Raw genomic sequence first — 19,944 nt, 5'->3', positions numbered from 1 at the left:
TGCCGCCTCTCACTGCTACTACTACTCATGGGGCTCAATGCTGTGACTAAGGGACAAGCTAGAGTATCTAAAGGGCTGAATTTTGTAAGTTGTAACTATGCGAGAAATTGAATTTGTAACTAGGAAAGTAACTAAGTGCACCTACTGATTTCATCTTGTACAGAAATACAACTTCCTATAGTGTGTGTGTGTGTTATACAAAAATTAAAATCAAACATGCTTACAATATGCCCTCATTCCAATTAATGAAATAAATAAGCCCTCTACTTAAAATTCATTACTTTACAATATGGCCCATGGCCTTTGACATCCATTAGATACTTCAATCAATCCAAATCACCTTCATCATCTCCGTTCCTTGTTATCCAGTCAACTCACCATCTGTACTCAAGCCGCCAATTGTGTTAGTTGTTACAATCAATTGATGAATCATCACACCAACTAATCCCAACACAATTGTACGCTTAATATACAAACATCAAAATACACACCTTATAACCAATTGTAATAACACCAGCAACATTTGTATTTACATGGAATCACCCAAAATACTAACCATCTAGCCTGAAAAAAACACAAGTAGTTAGGCGTCCGCACCTAAATCCCCCAAAGCATCCACTAGGACCCTCACCGTGTCCGATGCACTCCTATGGAATACTTTGTCATAGTCACACGTGACTAAAATAAAATAATTTCTGTGTGTGTGTGCGCGCTCTCTCTCTCTCAAACAAATATAAATATTATGTATGTGTCGTGAAAATACATACATACATACACGTGTATCATAGAAGATTGCAAAAGATTTGGAATACAATTATGCCAAAAGCTTTTAAATGCAACTATGTTATAAGTAGCATCCAAAAGCCAAATAAAGACTTCATACCATTGGAGTTTCTTGTCATCCTTAAGGTTGATCAACATTTTTAACTCTATGCAGCAACCTCTTTAATGGGTGACATGAGCATCCAAGCAAGCTGCTAGAGTGATTTGAGAAGAAAGATATACTCTACCTTACCTTGTATGAGTTTTTCACCTCAACTTGCATGCTATTACCCTTACTACACTTGCGTCCTACTACCCTTGCTATTTTTTATCTCTATCATTGCCTATGCAACTCACCAGTTTCCCTATACTTTTGATCCCTACCCATGACTTGCATCCTACTACACTGCTGCCTATGGTCTCTACCGCTTTGTATGCATCTGAACATTTTCAAGCCTCTTTGATCTCTAAGAGAATCCTGTTGCAATCTTCATTGAGTGGATTTGTGGTCATATTAGAGCAAAGTGAAGGATGTGACAAAAGATCAATTAGTACACAAACATATCAAACTTTCACATGCAAGTAGAAAAGCATTTGCATGCACATCTAGCATGATTTATTTTTCTTCCCAAAGAGATGTACGATGACTTGTTGCTCACATATGTCATCTTAAAACTATGTTGAGAATTTTGAAATAAGTAACGATGCCTTTTTTTGGGATATATTGTCCATCATAATCATAGGGTTTCTATTGATGCAAGATTGATTGAAAAGGCAGAGAAAATTTGCAAGGTTATTCTAGGAGAAGTCATTGAAGAAAAAATACCTTTTAGATTTATTTCTTGAAGCTCAGATTAGTAGAGATGGTGGATTCCAGGCTTCGAGTTTGCTAGCAAATGTTCATGTTGTTTTGAAGGAGGCCTGACATTTCTTTCCTGATACAAGGGGAACCGTGAAGTTCTGGCCGATTCAAGTAGCAGTAGAGCAATTGAACAAATATCCGATCTGTTTCTCAAGGGTGATCTCCATGAGCATGCTAAACAACTTGAAGAATGTAAAGGACGGCAAATCCTTAAAATTGACGTCTACGACCGCCAGAGTTGGATCGCACCTGATGGAAACCTGCCTCAAAACAGTATTTTACCAATACGAGAAGGAGATGAGGAAGTTCTAGATGGAAACAACCCATACAAACATCGGTAGCGCAACAGGAGAAGATCCTCAAGGAGGATGCAGAGGACAAGGTCGAGCTAGTACAAGAAGGAGCTCAAACATCCATGTTAAATTGGAGCTACAAAATCATTGCAAAAGCATTAGCATTGAGGCTTTTCTTTTAAAATGAAAGTATGGATTATCCAAGAATAGAAAGGGTTCATAATCTTGGAATATATTAAAAGGGTATGAGAATGCCAAAGATACAAACAAGACATTTGTTTCCTTAAAGTGGACTGATACATTATTGCGATTTTTTAATTCAAGCCTTGCAAGACATCGGATTGGGTCCACTTTATCTTATGGCAATCTCTTGCTCATGTCAGTTGAGATCCTCTTGTCTCCCCTTAATCATCCAATGGATTTAGTTCCACAAACAGCATGTAATGGTGTAACCACTTGGATGGACAACTGATCAATCGACTAGTAGATGACCAAGCAATCCCCCATTAAGTTTCCTCTTTTGAGCTTTCCCTCTCTCGTAGTGGCAACGCGATGTATTTATTTCTCTCTCATCTCAGACATTAGCCTTGGGTATGGTTCCAAATTCCAGTTGAGTGGCCCCATCCCTAGAGCTCTACATTGTAAAGCTGAAGAAATGGCATAGCCTGTAGAGCTGAAGTAAACCAATGGAAGCTAGATCACATTTTACTTTCAATTACAGTCTGCATCAGTGCCTCAGCCCTTCTATCATGAGGGGTAGCATGGATTACGAAACATTTGAGCTCTCCGTTTGAAACATGTGTCCAAAGTACATAGATTGTTTTTATTTTGTGCGTTTCATACAGACTTGAACAGGCACAAAAAGTATTCAGGCTCTCCAAAAATGACTGTTATCACATTGAGCAAGTGACACAAGCAATGGCACTTCCAACATAAAATATTTTCACTACACTCTTTCAGAGCTGCACTTTGATAAGACTATTTCACTGGGGCTTTTGGAAAATGATTGCCAGAGAGAAAATTGTTGCTTTGAAGCTCACTCAAAGCACAGAGATCCAAAGTTGGTGGATAGGCTGGGGAACATTCATACAAAGGATATACCACATTTAGACTTTCAAAGGTAGGCAAGCTTTCAGATGACGTGGCCTTTCTTGAAAGCAACCATTTGGCGATTGAATTCGACCATACGACCAACATATAAATTACATACTGGCAGCCTGAGCAGGAACGTCTGGCTCCATATCAACCTCAGCCTCATCAGACGAGCCCCTGCCCTTTTTAACCTGAAAGAGAATCAACGATATCAGAAAGAGTCCTTAATATACCCAAAATTATACCATTAAAAAATTGCCTCTGTCGATAAGGAAAAATCTGCCACATGCCTAATACTGCTTTTAACACTGCCAGAAACTTGCAAGATATTTCATACATGATCCCAAGTTAACTACAAAAAGGTGGGTTGCAACAGAATGTTTCCATTTTGCTTTAAAAAACAGGAGTTTCAATCCAAAATCTGAAGCAAACAGAAGGAATCACTAGAGGTTCTCATCTATCTTAGTTTTTGGGAAAAGATCTGCAGTTACCCAGTACAGGGGAGACCAAAGGTGGTATCCACATTCACATTAGATGTGTCCCAAATTATCAAGGCACCAAAGGATGGGGTTGAGATGTCTAAGAAAGAAAGAAAGAAAGTCTATTAACATCCACAGTAGACCAAGAGGTTATATTGTAGCCTAGATAATCTTACAATCTTCAAAACATGAGGAGTGCACTCTCCAGCTCTGTTAGCTTTGAACTTTACAGTTCCCTGGTCATTGCAAGTGTTGCTCAGAAACCAGTCTTTTCCTTGCTTCAAAATACCCAAAAAAAGGTATCGATTGCAAAGGAACTAAATCTTTCTAATGTGGGAGATAATGTATATCTGATTTAAATATATATCTAGATGAATCCAGGAACATGCCCAAACTCATCCTCTGAAAGCACAACAAATAGTGCAGTTTCAATCTCATCATATTGACAAGGTTGACCACAAAGTCCATCACCCATACCAGGGTCTACCTGTTGGGTGTAGACCATAGTATCAATATATGCTATCACACAAATATATCCACACACCCACACACAATTCAGTATCAATCTACCAAAACTCCAGTAAAGGGAAGACTCACTAAGGCAAGCACTAAAGGAGAAGACTAATAAAAAAGTGTCAAAATTTTCGTCATTCATGCTAGGACTGTTTGTGAAGAGTATGTTTCATTTGCTATATATCTAATGCAAATGCTTCTTTAGTACAATAAAAACTATCTATTTCTCATGAAAAAGAAACCACATTCTCTAAGATTTTGTGTGATCAAAAAGTGAATCCTGATTCCTTCTGCTATACTCCTTGTAGTTACCTGCAAATTTAGAATGCCCAAGGTTTCTGCTCACTTATCACTAGTCACAATAATATACAGCATTTACATTTCCCCTATTCTGTCTGTCCACTTGAAACCCTAGCTTCCTTGCTTCGTTGTTTCTATATCAAAAATCTCCAAAGATGCATTTTTCCTCGACTATACAAAAAGCTATGTATGTATATATGTACGTATGAATGATGGAATGTGTTATGAATATGTACGTATGAATGATGGAATGTGTTATGAACCCAAGGTCATAGCATCAGCTGGCATCGGAGTCCAATGTAACTTTTCAGTGGGTACCTAATGTTCGGGTGCCCTTAGGTTAGGGGTACCCTTGGGTGAGTCTATATATACGACCTTTGGGCTCATCTGTGGGCATCCCTTGGGATCGGTCCTCAGGTATCACAACCTGGAGCAAGCCATATGTCATGTCTGGCGTAAAACCTTGCACAAGGGTTGTGACCATGGATACAGCTTGGAGCTTGGCTAGCCTCATGCTCGAAGGGTGAGTCACCTTTTCTACTGGATCAACGGCTGGGTGGCACTCTCACCAGCTCCCCCACATAGGTCCTTACGAATGCTTGATGGCCTTGTAGGTCTTGTGCTTCAAGGTATGGCCTTGTACTGCTCTAGGCTTGGGTTTAGCTACCCCTCACTAGAGCATGTTTCAATTGGTAACAAAACCAATCTGCCCCCAAAACTTAGGCACTTCAGGTCATCTGCATGGACAATGGTTTTTCACAGTACTACTTGTTCATTTGGTGGAGGATTGGAGGAGAATATTTTTTCTGAATATTTGGAGCTCATCTAGTGGAGGATTGGCCTCCCACTTGTTGAGCTTTGTCTAATAAGCATGAGAGGTGTGATTTCGTTACTCCAGCACAAGTCCCTCTACTATAGGTCAAAGATTCAAACTATGGTAAGCTAAAACACGTGTGATTCATAGATGAACAAATTGCTTGTTAACCACACTTATTCATTGAGCAGGAGTACTTGCTCTTGGATAGCTAAAGGGCTGTGCATCGCGGTATCTATGGCAATGAGTTCAGCCAGCTTCTGCAGGGGGTCGAGCATTCTTGATGCAACAGCTACCTTGCTGGGTCAAGCCAATCCGAGTTTCTCAAACCCTTCCAAAAACTCTGTTATGTTGATAAGAAAAATTGACAACCTAGAGGCCACAAATGTGGCATTGATGGGTGAGAAGACTCATGCGGACAAAGCCTTTGCTGAAATAAACAAGTAGGGGGGGAAGATACAAGAGGAATCTAGGAAAGAGAAGGGCATAAGCGGGAAGAATGTGAAAAGGAAGGCTAAGTGGCAGCTGGAAAGAACAAGCACCAAGGGGGGAATGCAGGCCATTGAAACGGAGCTCCAACAAGGGGTCACCACAGATTTCTTACAAGGAAATGGATAAGCTGAAATCATCAGAAAATGAGCAGCTAAGAAAGGAAAAGTCAGCCATCAGGCTACTTTTTTTTTTTCCCCCCAACAAAAGTGCGTCATTAAGTATGAATAAAAACCGCAGAGCAAGCTCAAGTGCGGGACTACATCATATCAAACATGAGAAAAAACAGCTCAGAATGAGCAAACAAAAATCCAGGGAGGTGGCTGAAAATGCCACCTCATCCCTGAAGGAAAGAAAGAAAGAAAGAAATTTTATTAGAGTCTTCGGAAGACCAATGGGTCTATGAGACTGAAAGAAAACCTGATACAAATCACAGTAAGGGTGGAGCTACTGAAACGAGCATCATCACCCGTGCTGAATCCTAAGTCTGATCATACATAATCAAATACAGCTGCATGTAACAATGAAAAGAAAAGGACTGGACCGGAGCGGAATCCTCTGTATGTCATGTCCCCCTGGCTGGTGCATAGCCGGTGATGGGACGGTGGTACCCGTCAAGGGGTGCCGTGCGTCTCAGTCTCCTGCTGGACGAGGCTCAACGCAAGACCAGAGCCACCGTGACTCCCGTGGGACGTATCCCGGGTCTAAACAATGATGGGAGGTCCCCCAGAATGATCTGTGTCCCCCCTCGATGTCTCGTGTGTCGTGCTGCAATCGTCAGGTCGGGGTCTTTGTCACGTCGGCGGCTAGAGGTTGCACAATCAATGTCACTCGATGGGAAGAACTCTGTGATCCTGCTCTGAGAGGTGTCTGATGATGTGGCCAAGCCCCGTCACCTGAGTAAGTACTCTCTATGTCGGACTCCCTCGTGAATGAAGGCCGCGAGGCATCTTTGATCTGGGTAGGCGAGGAATCTAGAAAGGATCCCGAAGCCGTCTCTGAAGAGACAGTGGTAGCGACCTCGGATCTCGTATCACACTACGCACCTGAAAATAAAATGCTCCTCCGACTCAACCTCCTGACAATCGCACAATATGCATAAGCGATGCTCCCTAGGAATCCCCTCTGCTCTGCCGCTCTCTATGCAGAGGCGGTGTGATGATACCTGAAACTGTCCGATGCAGATCCGTAGTGAGCGAGGCATATGAAGCTCAGTGTACCCCGATGGTGTGATGAATCCCTTCTCCAAAATGCAAAGACAGTAATGTCTATAGAAACTCAGCTTCACCAAAAGCTCCCTTGGCTCCAACCAGGTCCTAAAGGTGTGTAGCTGCAGGAGATTCTCTCAAATGACCTGGTTGGTATGTGGCCCAATTAGGATGGTAGGCGGGAGTATCAGAGGGGCATCTAAACTGTACTGAAAAGGAGGTATCCTATTGATGTGGAACCCTAGACTCACAAACCATCTGTGAGTCCATGCATACCAGCATAGCTCGTCTCCCTCTACTGCCAACCTCATGGAGGAATCGAGAGCCAACCATGGCAACCTCTGTCTCTCTGATGTGTAGTCCCCATATGATCTAACCCGGTGTAGATATGTGATGGTCTGAAAGGCTGCATCTAGCTGGAGTGGAGAAGCACCAAACTCGGCCTGAATGATGTGATGTGGTACAGACGGTTTTTCCCTCATCCGTAAGAGCATGAGGATGTGCAAGCGCTCCACCCGTGTCCACTCTATCTCTGACATGTCAGGCCCCCAACAAGGGCTGCCATACATACCAACTGATCGGACCAAGGAGTCGAAGAGAAGAGCCTTGGTCCGAGGGTCCTGGAAGTGGGAGTGAAAGCACTGTCTCTCTAGGCGAGCCAATGAGGCGTATCCCCTACTCAGTCTGGCCTACATCGCTCGTCTCATCGTGAAGATTGGGCTGGAGAAGATGACCCCCAAGTAAGTATATGAGGATACGATCTCAACTGAAGACCCACCCAAAGTAAAAGTAAACTGCTTCCGTTACATTTTTGCTCGAGAGGTGTTAAAGATCATGACCTTGGTCTTGCCGAGGTTGACCTCCAAATCATGGGATAAACAAAAAGCCTGCAATGCATCCAGGTGTCGCTGAAGCCCGTCGAGTGTGGACGACAAGAGTGCCACGTCATCTGGATAAAGAAGAATCCTGATGATGATCCCGGCAAGTGAGCAACCGGTCCCTCCGAACGCCCCCACGAAAGTCTCAAGCTCATCGATGTAGAGGCTAAACAAGGTTAGTGATAAGGGACAACCCTGTTTGACCCCTATGGTACTCAAGATCTCACTTGTCCAACCTGCGCCTGTACGAACTTGACCTGAGACTCTCTCATACAGTGCCATGACTGCCCAGATGATCTCCTGATCAAATCCCAGTGTCTGTAGGCGTGTGATAAGGCGAGCTCGAGGTACTGTGTCAAAGGCTTTGCGAAAATCCACAAAGCAACAGTATACCCTCTCCTTCCGTGATCTGGCCTCCTCAATGACACTCCTGAGTGTGAGTATGTGATCCATAGTCCCATGGTCTCGCCTGAAACCAACCTAACCCTCTGCTCTGAGCCCTCTCATCTCTGCGAACATGCTGACTGATGCATCCAATACAACTGCATAGATCTTGGACATCACATGTCCAATCATGATAGTCCTGTAGTTACTCGGGTCCATGGGATCCCCTACCTTGTGGATAGGGGTGATGGTGATGATTGTCCAAGTGCGGGGGAAGCCAAGGCAAACAGCGTCATTAAATAGCTTTGCTAGGATCGGGACTAACGTTTCGATTCCATATGCGATAAACTCAGTGCATAGCCCCTCGTGATCCTTAGCTCGGCCATTGCACAGTTTCAATGTCGTGTCCTTGACTCCCCCTCTGGTGAACAATGTGCAAGTGGTGGGACGAGGTGTGTGTATGAGGTCTGGAGTGGGCTGGTGTGGGACATCATAAAGATGGTGTGCATATGTGTGCTAGACTCTCGTGTCGGTGAGGGGCGATAGGATCTACGCTCAAGGAATCTCCGCCAAAAATCCTTAGAGTTGCTGCTGTATAAGATGTGCAGCAGCTCCTCATTTTGACGAAGAAAAGCCTGCTTCTTCCGACGTCGAGACGTCGGTACTTGCGTACCGTGTCTGGTGTGTTCGGGAGGTGACATATGGTTTCAAGTCGGAGGTGTCGGCGATAAGCCTTGCACTACGCATCGTACCAATTGTTGCAGGGTATAGAACCAAGAGGTGGTGGTCTAGTGGACCGTGTGGTGTGGGGAAAGATTTGGAGGACAACCTCGTGGAGTGTGCAACTAATCAGGGCAGCACGGTCCTCTATGAGTGGTATGTGATAGATGTAGATTAGAAGTCTATTTAGGCGTCCAGAGTAGGCCGGTGAGAGGTTGTGATCAAAGTGTATGTCGTGGTAGGTGTCGTGCTTCCTATGTGGTGTGTGTGGTGTGGCTAAGCGTGGGGTGGCGATAGTGAAGAATAGGTATATGTGATCAGCTCCTAGAGGGAGTGGTGCTACGGTGAAGTCGATGATACATGAAGTGAAGGTAGGGGATCCCATTATGTAATCTACTACACTAGTGCCCCCCCTGTGGGAAGCAAGTAAAACCACCGGAGAAGGGCCATAGGTCGAGCCCGTTGTAGATGATGAGATCATGCATCCTGCCCAAATCAAGGAGCGCGTGTCCATGTGGTGTTACAGGCCCGTGTTGGTCCGATGAGGTCCTGGTCATACCTACTCCGTCTAGGTCCATGTCTGGCAGCATGATAGAGTCGTCTCGGAAGTCCAGTCGCATACTCATCCTGACGTTGAAGTCCCCACAAGGAGAACTTTCCGCGGGCTGAAAGGCCTAGGATATCCTGAAGTAAGGGTGCATATGGCGATGTCTCACCCTCTTCTTATGCCACTCCGGCGAAGTGGGATGTGTCTAGCGGAAAGTAGCATATTGCTATGAAAAGATCACGGGTGTCTGTGCGTCGGATCCGGATCCACAAGAGTCGGGAGTGTGCATCCTTCCTCTCAATGGAGATGGCTCCAGCGAGGGAAGACCTGTACAATACTGCAACCCCGCCTAATCCTCGGACTCCTCCTGTATCCTTCGTCTCATCCCTGAAGGCTGACTCCCATGTGTAGCCACTAACTATCGATAGTGGACGCTCTGGGCTCTAGTGTGTCTCCGTGTAAAAGACTATGTCTTGTCCTGTATAAGACTCCGAGAAGTTCCTTGGGTCTGACCATAAGGTACCATTACAGTTCCAAATGGTGCAGACTAGGGTCTCGAAAACCTAAGTCTCATAGGCCCCGTCCCCCTAGGGGATACAGGTGGGAGCCTGACGGGTGCCGATCAAGGCAAACAAAAGTGCTGAAAAGTCTTGCAATCCCCTCCATATGATTCTCGCATGTCTGCAATCCCAAAGGCAGTGATGTATTGTCTCCAAAGCAGAAAGCCAACGAGGGCAAGAAGGGTCAGCGAACCTCAATCTCCAATGGTTTACTGCTATCCCACCATGAATAGAAAGCCAAAAGAAGAGAGTGATTTTTCTATTCCGGTGGGATTTCCAGAGATTATTGAAGATTTGACTTCCACCAGGAAAGAGATTTATATATGTCTACACACACACTTTTTAAAAAAAAATATGTACACACACACAGGCCAAGATTCACGGGTATGTAAGAGAGAGAGAGAGAGAGAGATCAGAACTTTTAAAAAGGCACAAGGGCAGTGGGCTTTGGGACAAGATGGATTCCAAAGGCAGTACTCTACTCCAGACCACATCTTCACTCTATGGGTCATCATCAAGGCAAGGTTCCAGAAATTCTACGCTTGCTTTGTAAACTTTCAGAAAGCTTTTCACATAGTTCCACAATCTCATCTTATGACGAGACTTCAAAAGATGCAAATGCTAGAAGTCATTATTTGGTGCATAATGTATCTATATTACTCAGTCGTGCCCTAGGTAGCCTATCATGCCTCCTCTCTCTGACACTTTTTGAGCTCTACATTGATGAGATCACGACTTTCATTGATTGCCTTGGAGGTGAGTGGTCATCACTTGTTGACCTAATGATAATCGATCATATTGTCCCCATATCGCCCTCTACAGTAGCCTTACAAAGAAATCTAGATGCCCTAGAAGTGGTTTGCAAAGAGAGATACTTGCCAGTCAACTTTGCTAAGACCAAGGTCATGATTTTCAAGACCTAAACCCGGCCTTAATGTCACCAAATTGGTACTTCTCCCAAGACATAAAGAGAAATCTTTATTTCATTAACGATGGTCAAGAAAGTTAGAATATGAAGGATCGGATAGAAAGGAGAGAGTGCAGGTAGCAAAGGGTCGCAGAAGAACACCCGTCACGTCAAACTTAGATAATGAAAAAGAGTACAAGGTACAAGTACCTAGACCTAGGACTAAGTGTCCTAGGTGTCACATAGGACTAAGTGTCCTATGTGGCCTAAAAGACACTAACACTATAAGTGTCTTTATTTATGCCTACAAGACACATAACATGGCCTATAGGGCATCACTTCGTAGATGTCCCTTCCCTTCACGAACCCGTTTTGTTCTTCATCCACCACATCGGATAGTTGGTGCCATCCAACTTATCATCTTCACGAAGAACTCCAAATAAATCTTGATTGTTTCCAACCATAGCAAATGTGATACCCTGAAAAAGACCTGAAAACCCAAAAGCCTCAAGGCTATCACTGCAAAAAGCTGGCTGTCCAACAAATGACAGCAAATATCTGCAAATTTCTGACCCAAATCAAAGGGCAAATGCAGATCTGACCCAAATGTGACTATGACAGGCAATGTTCACTGCAAAAACAGCAAATCTGGCAAAAGCCCCAAATTTTAATGAGGGCAAATAGGCCAGAAAGAGGGAAAATGTAGAAAAGCCCCACATTTTGCTGAAATTTTTGCAAATGTGACCCAATGTATGCGAATCTGACCCAATGTATAGCCTCAAGGCTTGAAACTGCAAAAATATGAGTTACTGTCCCAAACACTAGTTGAAATTGAGCTTCCAACACAAAAGCCCCAAATTTTGTTGACCGGAGTGATGAGGTGGCACAATGTGACAGTCCTGAACCTGAAATTAACTGAAAACTTCAATTTTTGGACGGATTTCAGTTGTCAACCTTGTCAAAAGTATTGTATTGACAGGTTGAAGGTCCAGATGTCAAAAGCCCTAAATTTTCCTGTTGGAAATTAGGGTTTGACAGTAAAAACTGCCAAAAAACAGTAAAAGACTGCAAGAGATTTAACACGTGCCAAATGCTGTACCAAATCTCGGAGTAAACACAACTGTACGGATGACAGTACGGAAGGCTGTACAATGCATGTACGGAGGCTGTACGATGCCTGTACGGACGATGTACTGAACGAGTACATTGCTAGTACGCTGTACAAAAACTGTACGACTCAGTACTGTCTGCAGGTAGGGAGGTACGGAAGGTGCAGCACAAGGGAGTACAGTACGATGCAGTACTGTATGCAGGTACAGACGTGCGACACAGGTACGTTGTACAACAACGCTTGTACACCATGTACGGCACTGAGCAGGTACGACGTTGAGCAGGTACGATGCATGTACAGCATGTACCACTGTAGGATCTCAAGTACGACGCTGAGCAGGTACAGTAGATGTACGGGCAGCTGGTACGCAAATGTACGGGCAGCTGGTACACAAATGTACAGGGCAGTTGTACGGACTGTACGGGGACATGAAGCAGATCCGGGCTCTGATACCACTAAAGGATCGGATAGAAAGGAGAGAGTGCAGGTAGCAAAGGGTTGCAGAAGAACACCCGTCACGTCAAACTTAGATAATGAAAAAGAGTACAAGGTACAAGTACCTAGACCTAGAACTAGTGTCCTAGGTGTCACATAGGACTAACTATCCTATGTGGCCTAAAAGACACTAACACTATAAGTGTCTTCAGTTATGCCTCACATACCATGGCCTATAGGGCATCACTAGAACCACCAGAGGATGGCCTACAGAATAAGCTTTGTTTTACTTTTTCTTTGGATCGGTGAAAGAGAACTGTGGGAATGCCCACAAGGAACTAGGATTAGTCCAAGATTAAAATGCATGCATTTAACTAACCTCTAATGGGTTAAATGTAGGCCCAAGGAAGCCAAAGGATGCACAAGAATGGAGCAAGAGCTGAAAGCCGTCACATCAACTATGAAAGAATGAAAGTACAAAGTACAATAAAAGAAAACCCTAGGACAGAGTGTCCTAGTGGTACCACTAGTACTAGGTGTCATAAGACACTAAAAGTACTAAGTGACCTAAGTGCCAATAACTAAAGCTACATGGCACATACCAAGGCCTAGAAGGCATCAATACGACCGGGAGATGATGCCCTACCAACCCCCCTCCATGGTATGGGCTGAAGTATTCTGGAAACATCTCAGAATACCTAGTATTTTCTGGTGATGGTGGCACATGTTCATCCCAAGGGATATCCACCTATGAATGTACAAGGTATGCCAAATCATGTAACAAAGGGAAACGAGTGTAAAGCCTGTCGAAAGACTTTAAACTTGGGATGAGGAAGTGCCTTAGTAAACATATCTGCTACGTTGTCCTCAATGGGAAGGTAGAACAACTCTATGTCTCCTGCTGACAACCGCTCTCGAACATAATGATAGTGAACCTCAATGTGCTTGGTACGCGCATGAAACACTAGATTACCCGCACTAGCCAAAGCACTCTGGCTGTCAGTGTAGACCATAGTGGAGGATGGCACATCTGATAGTAGTAATACTCAAAGTGGGAGCAAAGGTCTCCTCAAAGTCAATGCCTTGTTGTTGGGCATATCCTTTTACAACAAGCCGGGTTTTGTGTCGATCTATGCTGCCATCACATTTCCTTTTTAATTTGTAGACCCACCGGGTAGCAATAGTATGCTTGCTAGGAGGTAGATCTACTAATTCCCATGTGTCATTTTTGGCAATAGATTTTAGCTCAGCTCTCATTGCATTCATCCACTCTTTGCTGTCAAAAGCATCTTTATGGCATAAAGGCTCTTCATTGCAAGCTATAGCAAGGAGTGTAAAATCAAGAAAGTGACCATGCATCTGTCTATTCCTTGATCCTGTCCAGGCAGCAAGAGGTTGGTCCTGTTTGCTGTCCCTCAATAGGTCAAGAAGCCATCTGGGAACTTGCCTTTGTTGTCTATTGACAGCTTTCTTCAATCATTGCATCATGAATATTGGGATCATTTTGTGCTAGAAGAGGAACCTGCAAATCAGCATGTGTTGCTGTATGATCATTGCTTGTTGGAGGGCCTGCAGGAGGCTCATCTTGCTGGTCAAAACCCCCCCCTGAGGGGAGAAGAAGTAACCAAGAGTCAAAGGCATCAAACACGTCAACTTCTGGCTTTGCTTTGCAATCCACAAGAGGAGAAGCTGAATGTTCAGCAAAGATTACATCTCTACTGACAATAATCTTCCCAGTATTTGGTTGGTACAACTAATACCCTCTGCTCTCTTGGCTGTAACCAATAAATATGCATTTGATTGCCTTATCATCAAGCTTATGTCTCAGCTGAGATGATACATGTACATATGCAAGAGACCCAAAAACTCTCATGTGTGAAAGTGAAGGCTTCCTGCCTTTCCATGCTTCATAAGGTGTAACAGTCCTCAATGCCCTTGTAGGTGATCTATTCAGCACATAGTTGGCACACATTACTGCATCAGGCCAAAATTGATTGAGCAAGGACTTTGCCTTAAGCATGCATCTGGCCATCTCCATAGTGGACCTATTCTTTCTTTCACGAACAAGATTATGCTAAGGAGTGTAAGGAGTAGTGCATGAGTGAACGATGCCCCGTGAAGACAAAATGGGCATCAAACTCCTTTGACATATACTCTCCCCCCCTATCTATGTTGAGGGTGACAAGCTTGCATCCTGATTCATTTTCAACCATATTCAACCATCTCTGAAAGCATAAGAACACTTTAGATTTGGCTTTTAAAGCATAGACTTAGCAATATCTTGTAAAGTCATCAATCAGAGTCATGAAATATTTGTACCCTCCAATGGCATTTGTCCTCATTTGGCCACAGACATCATTGTGCAACTAGCTGCAATTTCCTCTGTGAGAATTTTGGACAATGCTTTTGAAAAGAAAATCGATGCATCTTACCAAGAAGAAAACCCTCACACACATGTTTGGAAACTGTGTCAGTTTGAAGTACGTCATTTGCCATGCCCTGTGAATGTAATTTAGCAAGAGCTCTATAATTTAGACGACTCCATTCTCTCATGCCAAAGATGAGTTTCAACAAGCTGTGAATCTGAAATAGCATATGCCTCAATAGAAAGTGCAGCTGAATGATAATCAAGGTGATAAAGCCCCCTTTGCAAAGTGCCAGTGAGAACTATGGCATTGTCATCACCGAGATCATATACAAGGCATCTATAGCCATCAAAAATTACTCTGAAACCTGAAGTGGCAATTGCTGAAATTGAAATCAAGTTGACTTCAATTCCAGGCACAAAAAGAACATTGGTCACAAAAAGAACATTGGTCAAAGTGACAGGATGGCCTGATATGATGTGAGCTGCACATCTCCATTTGCACATCTCCACTCCCTTTTACAACATAGGAAGCATTATTGGCACATGTGACAGTCCCCCCTCGAGGTGCATTAGCCAAGGAATGAAACAACTTTTTGCAAAGAGGTTATGTGCTTGGTGTTGGGGTAAAGGCACATTGCCAACCCTTCATTAAAGATAGGACACCTATGACTGTCTTAAGACAGTCATAGGGCAAACCTAATCCTAATAAAAACAAATGAGTTTGTGGTGTGGCTCATCACTTCACACCCACACACCTTGAGTCTTCTCTCTCTCACTCTCTCACTCTTGCTCTTCTTCCCCTTTAGGCCCCCTTTCAACTGGTATCAGAGCCTTTCTACCCTTGACCAGCCTACCCACTCCCCTCCGTACAACGCTGTACTGACTGGCCCGTACGGACGTACGACGTCCGTACAGCCGTACGGACGAACTTCGTACGGATCTGATCAGGGCGCGTGGGCACAGGATCGTAGCGGGCGCGGTCGCGGGCTGTGGCGAGGACATGGGAGCAGAGCGGGTGCGGGCGCGGTCATCGAGCGGGCGCGGGCGCGGTCATCTAGTGGGCGCGGGCGGGCGCGGGCCTTTTTGCATAGCAACTGCTAGCTGCAGCACAGCACCGCCGCATTACGCCAGCAGCCAGCAGCTGCTGCTAGCTGTCTCGAGGCGTCGCAAAGACCACACCATACGGACTGCCGTACAACTGTACGGACGATGCCGCCACACCTTTCGACATTTTCTGTTTTTTCTTCTTCGGGGATTCCGTACAGGAGCCATACATCTGTACGGATCTCCACAGCGCAGGTACAGGGAGCTACTTCCTATTTTTGCAGCAGGGAGGTACATTTTCTTTGTTTGGGGGAGAAAAAGAGGTGAAAGCGCATTCTGCTCTTCATTCCTCTTGATTCAGGGTCTTTTTTCAGTTCACAAAACTGTGTTATCTTGACAGTACAGCAAGTACTTTCATTCATCTCGTGCTTGAGGTGAAGAGAACCACAGTGTGTGGTTGATTGCACAGCTATTTTGTTATGGGAAGGTAATGCCTTGATTTTGCAAGAGGACATATGCTTTTACTGGGTTTGAATCTCAGTTTACAGGTGAGCAGATCATAGGGCTTTTGTCCGGAAGGTGATGCATTGTATGCCTTGAGGCAGTTTGGTGCCAGAGAGCACACATTTGTCTTGATTTCCGCAGTGTCGAGGTGACATTTTCTTGCAGGTCACATTTCTTGTGTCACACTCAGAGAACTTTAGTTGAGCCACCCTTGGCCAAGGCGCATCGAGTTTACTCGGTCCCTAACTATCCATCGTTGACAGTGCTCAAAAGGTTCCTCATTGAGTGTTTGTACGTTGGGATCTGTGTATGTCATTTCTACACAGAGTAGTATATGCATTACACTGGTGGATGATTTTGTCAGAGAGATTCTCATATTGCATGCTACCTCAGTGTTGAGGTGTTCTCCACTTGATTCAGGTGTCAGATCAAGGGGCTTTTGCCCAGACTTTGTTTGATAGCACTTGGGTTACCGACAGAGATCTTCAGATGCATTTTCTCCCCTTGGTATAAGGGTGATTGCTTGGGATTTATCCCATTTTCTGTTGCAGGCTGTGTGACAGGCTGAAGTGTCATTTTTTTTTGGGTGTTTGCCAAGTGGTTTATGCATATTAACTCAGTGCAATACCTCATCTGAGGTGGGAGAAGTGATCAGTACAGTCAGTACATCAGGGTTTACAGCAGTGTTTGTGCTTTGTCAGATGATTATGCACTGTTAAGCACTTGTTGAGCAACTGCAGCAGTCTGAAATTACTGTTTTTATGCCTCTTTGAGCACGGTACAGTGTGTCAGAAGGTACAGTATTTGCAGGGTCATTTACTGTTTTGCTGCAGATTTTCCTGACAGTAAAAACAGCACCATTGAGAGTGCTTCTGGCTCTTGAATAGAGCAGGTTTTTTCTGAGAAATCAGAATTTTTATTCAGTTTTTTTTTACTTCCAGGGAGTCAGGTACTTTCCTTATCTGATATGGCATCAGGGGGAAGTGATTCTTCAATTCTGAACATAAAGAAACTGGAAGGAGCACACAACTATGCATTATGGGCAGAATAGTGCTTGAATGTACTTCTGTTAAAGAAGATTGCTAAGCCCATAAGGGTGAAGGGTGTCAAGCCATCTGACATGGCAGCTGATGACTAGGAAGAGCTTGATTTGTCCGCAAGGGCAGCTATCATGCTCACTATTTCAAACACTCTTGTGTTCAATGTTCAGGCTGAAAAGACCTCTTATGGTCTATGGCAAAGACTAGAAGAATTGTATGCCCAAAAGAGCTCAGCCAGTAAGGTTTATTGGCTGAAGAAGCTGGTCGATCTTCGCATGAAGGAAGGTACAGCTATGACCTCACACTTGAGTGAGTTCAATGCCATCTTTACACAGCTGATTGCACAGGGGTTGAATCTTGATGAGGAGTTCAAGGCTACTTTCTTGTTGTGTACCCTCCCTGAGAGTTGGGACACTTTCAAGACCACCCTGTCTAATTCAAATGTCACTCTTATATATGCTGATGTAGAGAGCTCTCTCCTTATGGAGGAGATGAGCAGGAAAAATAATGCGGGCAGCAAGTCTTCAAATGCTTTGCAGGTACAGGATAGAGGCAGGACTCAGCAGAAGGGGAGATCTACTAGTAAGTCCAAATCCCGAAGTCAGTCCCGTGGTAAAAAGGATATTGAATGCTTTTATTGTGGCAAGAAGGGACATGTGAAGTCTAAGTGCTTCAAGTTCATACGGGAACAGAAAGCCAAGAAGGCTGAAACAAAGGATGCAGGAAATGCAAGCAAAGGCAAAGGCAAGGCCAAGGCAGATGACTTGGATGCAGTGAATGTTGCAGCAGAGGACAGTGATAGTGACATACATGATGTTTTATGCTCTTCTGCTGTAATAGCACATGCCTTGGTTATTGATGGTCACGACATGCACACCTGGCTCTTGGATTCAGGTGCCTCTTTTCATGTTACTCCTCATAGGGAGTGGTTTACTTCCTACACAGGTACTCATGGAGTTGTTCATCTTGGGAACAACTATGCATGTCAGATTGCAGGGATTGGCAGTATACAGATAGTATTTCCTAATGGACGCATATTCATGCTTGATGGTGTCCGCCATGTGCCGCAAATCAAGAAAAATCTGATTAGCACTGGCTTATTTTATGACAGTGGTTACCACACCACATTTGGGGATTCCAAATGGGTGATTACTGATGAAACTGTAGTGGCTGAGGGTTTTAAGAGTGATACCTTGTACCCTCTTTATGTTTCCAGTGTGGGTAATCATGTTGTTGCCATAACCGAGCTGCCAAAGGTTTCATTGTGGCATAGCCGGTTGGGACACATGTCTGTTAAAGGAATGCAAGAACTGTCACGTTTGGGTTATCTGCCGCCTCTTTCCTTTTCAGATTTGCCTACTTGTGATCATTGTATATTTGGCAAGCATTCTGTGACTCCTCATAAGAGGAGAACTCCCCAGAATAGAGCACCACTTGATCTAGTGCACACTGATTTGTGTGAGATGCCACAGTTATCACTAGGGGGTGCAAAATATTTTATTACTTTCATTGATGATGCCACACGCAAAGTGTGGGTCTATTTCTTGAAGCATAAGGGCGATGCCTTAGATGCTTTCAAGAAGTTTGTCGCTCAGGTTGAGAATCGAACAGGTCGCAGGCTGAAATGCCTCAGATCCGATAATGGGGGTGAGTATGTGTCACATGCTTTTGTGCAGTTTTGCCAAGCTAAGGGCATCAAACAGGAACTCACAGCTCCTCATAATGCATCTCAAAATGGTGCAAGTGAGCGTATGAATCGAACTATTCAGGAGAAGGTTCGATGTATGTTGTCTTATGCTGCATTACCCCATGGCTTTTGGGCAGAAGCCGTGCAAACAGCAGTTCACATTATTAACAGGTCGCCAAACAAGGCTTTGGAGTTGAAAGTGCCAGAAGAGGTGTGGTCTGGCAAGCCACCTTCATATAAGCACTTACGTGTATTTGGCTGCGAGTGCTTTGCTCATGTACGCAAAGAACTACGCACCAAACTGGATCCAAAGTCTATCAGATGCATCTTTATGGGTTATGGTGACGAAGGTGAAATGGGGTACAGGTTATGGGATCCCGTTAAACGGAAGATTATACGCAGCAATGATGTCATCTTTAAAGAGGATAGTGTACACAAGGAACCCGTGCAACCTGTGGAATACAGGAGGGTTATTTATGATGATGTTGGACAGCAAAGAATGCCCATTTATATGCAGCAGCAGCCTGCTGCAGATCACCCTGTTCAAGAGGGTATACAGGCTGAAAATCAGCCAGATAATTTTGCCAATGATGCACCACTAGATATGCCAGCAGATGGGCTGTAGAACAGCCAGATATAGTGGTACAGCCACCCGTCATGCATGAAGAACAGGCTGGACAGCAGCCTAATCCGGAACATTTTGTTAGGAGGAGCACCCGTGCACAACGGCCTCTTGCCAGGTTTGTTCCAGGAGCCAATAATGTGGCTGATTTCATCATGCTGACAGATTGTGGTGAGCCTTCCAGCTTCAAGGAAGCTATGGAAAGAACGGAGAAAAAGAAGTGGGAGAAAGCCATGCAGTCAGAAATGGACTCCCTACTTCAGAATGATACATGGGACTTGGTGCAGCTACCTTCAGGCAGAAAGGTTTTGCCATGCAAGTGGGT

At 44.3% G+C, this 19,944-nt stretch overlaps 1 protein-coding gene across 1 annotated transcript in view; it reads right to left on the bottom strand.

Moving 5' to 3' along the window:
* Window positions 1–2,130: 2,130 nt before the first annotated feature.
* The window catches only part of LOC147894908 (CLP protease regulatory subunit CLPX1, mitochondrial-like), a 72,000-nt gene continuing 54,186 nt past the window's right edge, over window positions 2,131–19,944 (bottom strand). Inside the window, exon 15 of the mRNA XM_087383348.1 lies at window positions 2,131–3,200. Coding sequence (XP_087239474.1) covers window positions 3,120–3,200 — 81 coding nt within the window. The 3' untranslated portion in view covers window positions 2,131–3,119. The remainder of the gene's footprint in view (window positions 3,201–19,944) is intronic.

The sequence above is a fragment of the Dipteris shenzhenensis genome, chromosome 13, assembly GCF_047967505.1.
Source record: "Dipteris shenzhenensis isolate YYH24624 ecotype China chromosome 13, Dip_SZ_1.0, whole genome shotgun sequence".
In the NCBI taxonomy this organism is placed as follows: domain Eukaryota; kingdom Viridiplantae; phylum Streptophyta; class Polypodiopsida; order Gleicheniales; family Dipteridaceae; genus Dipteris; species Dipteris shenzhenensis.
This window is presented reverse-complemented; position numbering and strand designations above follow the sequence as displayed.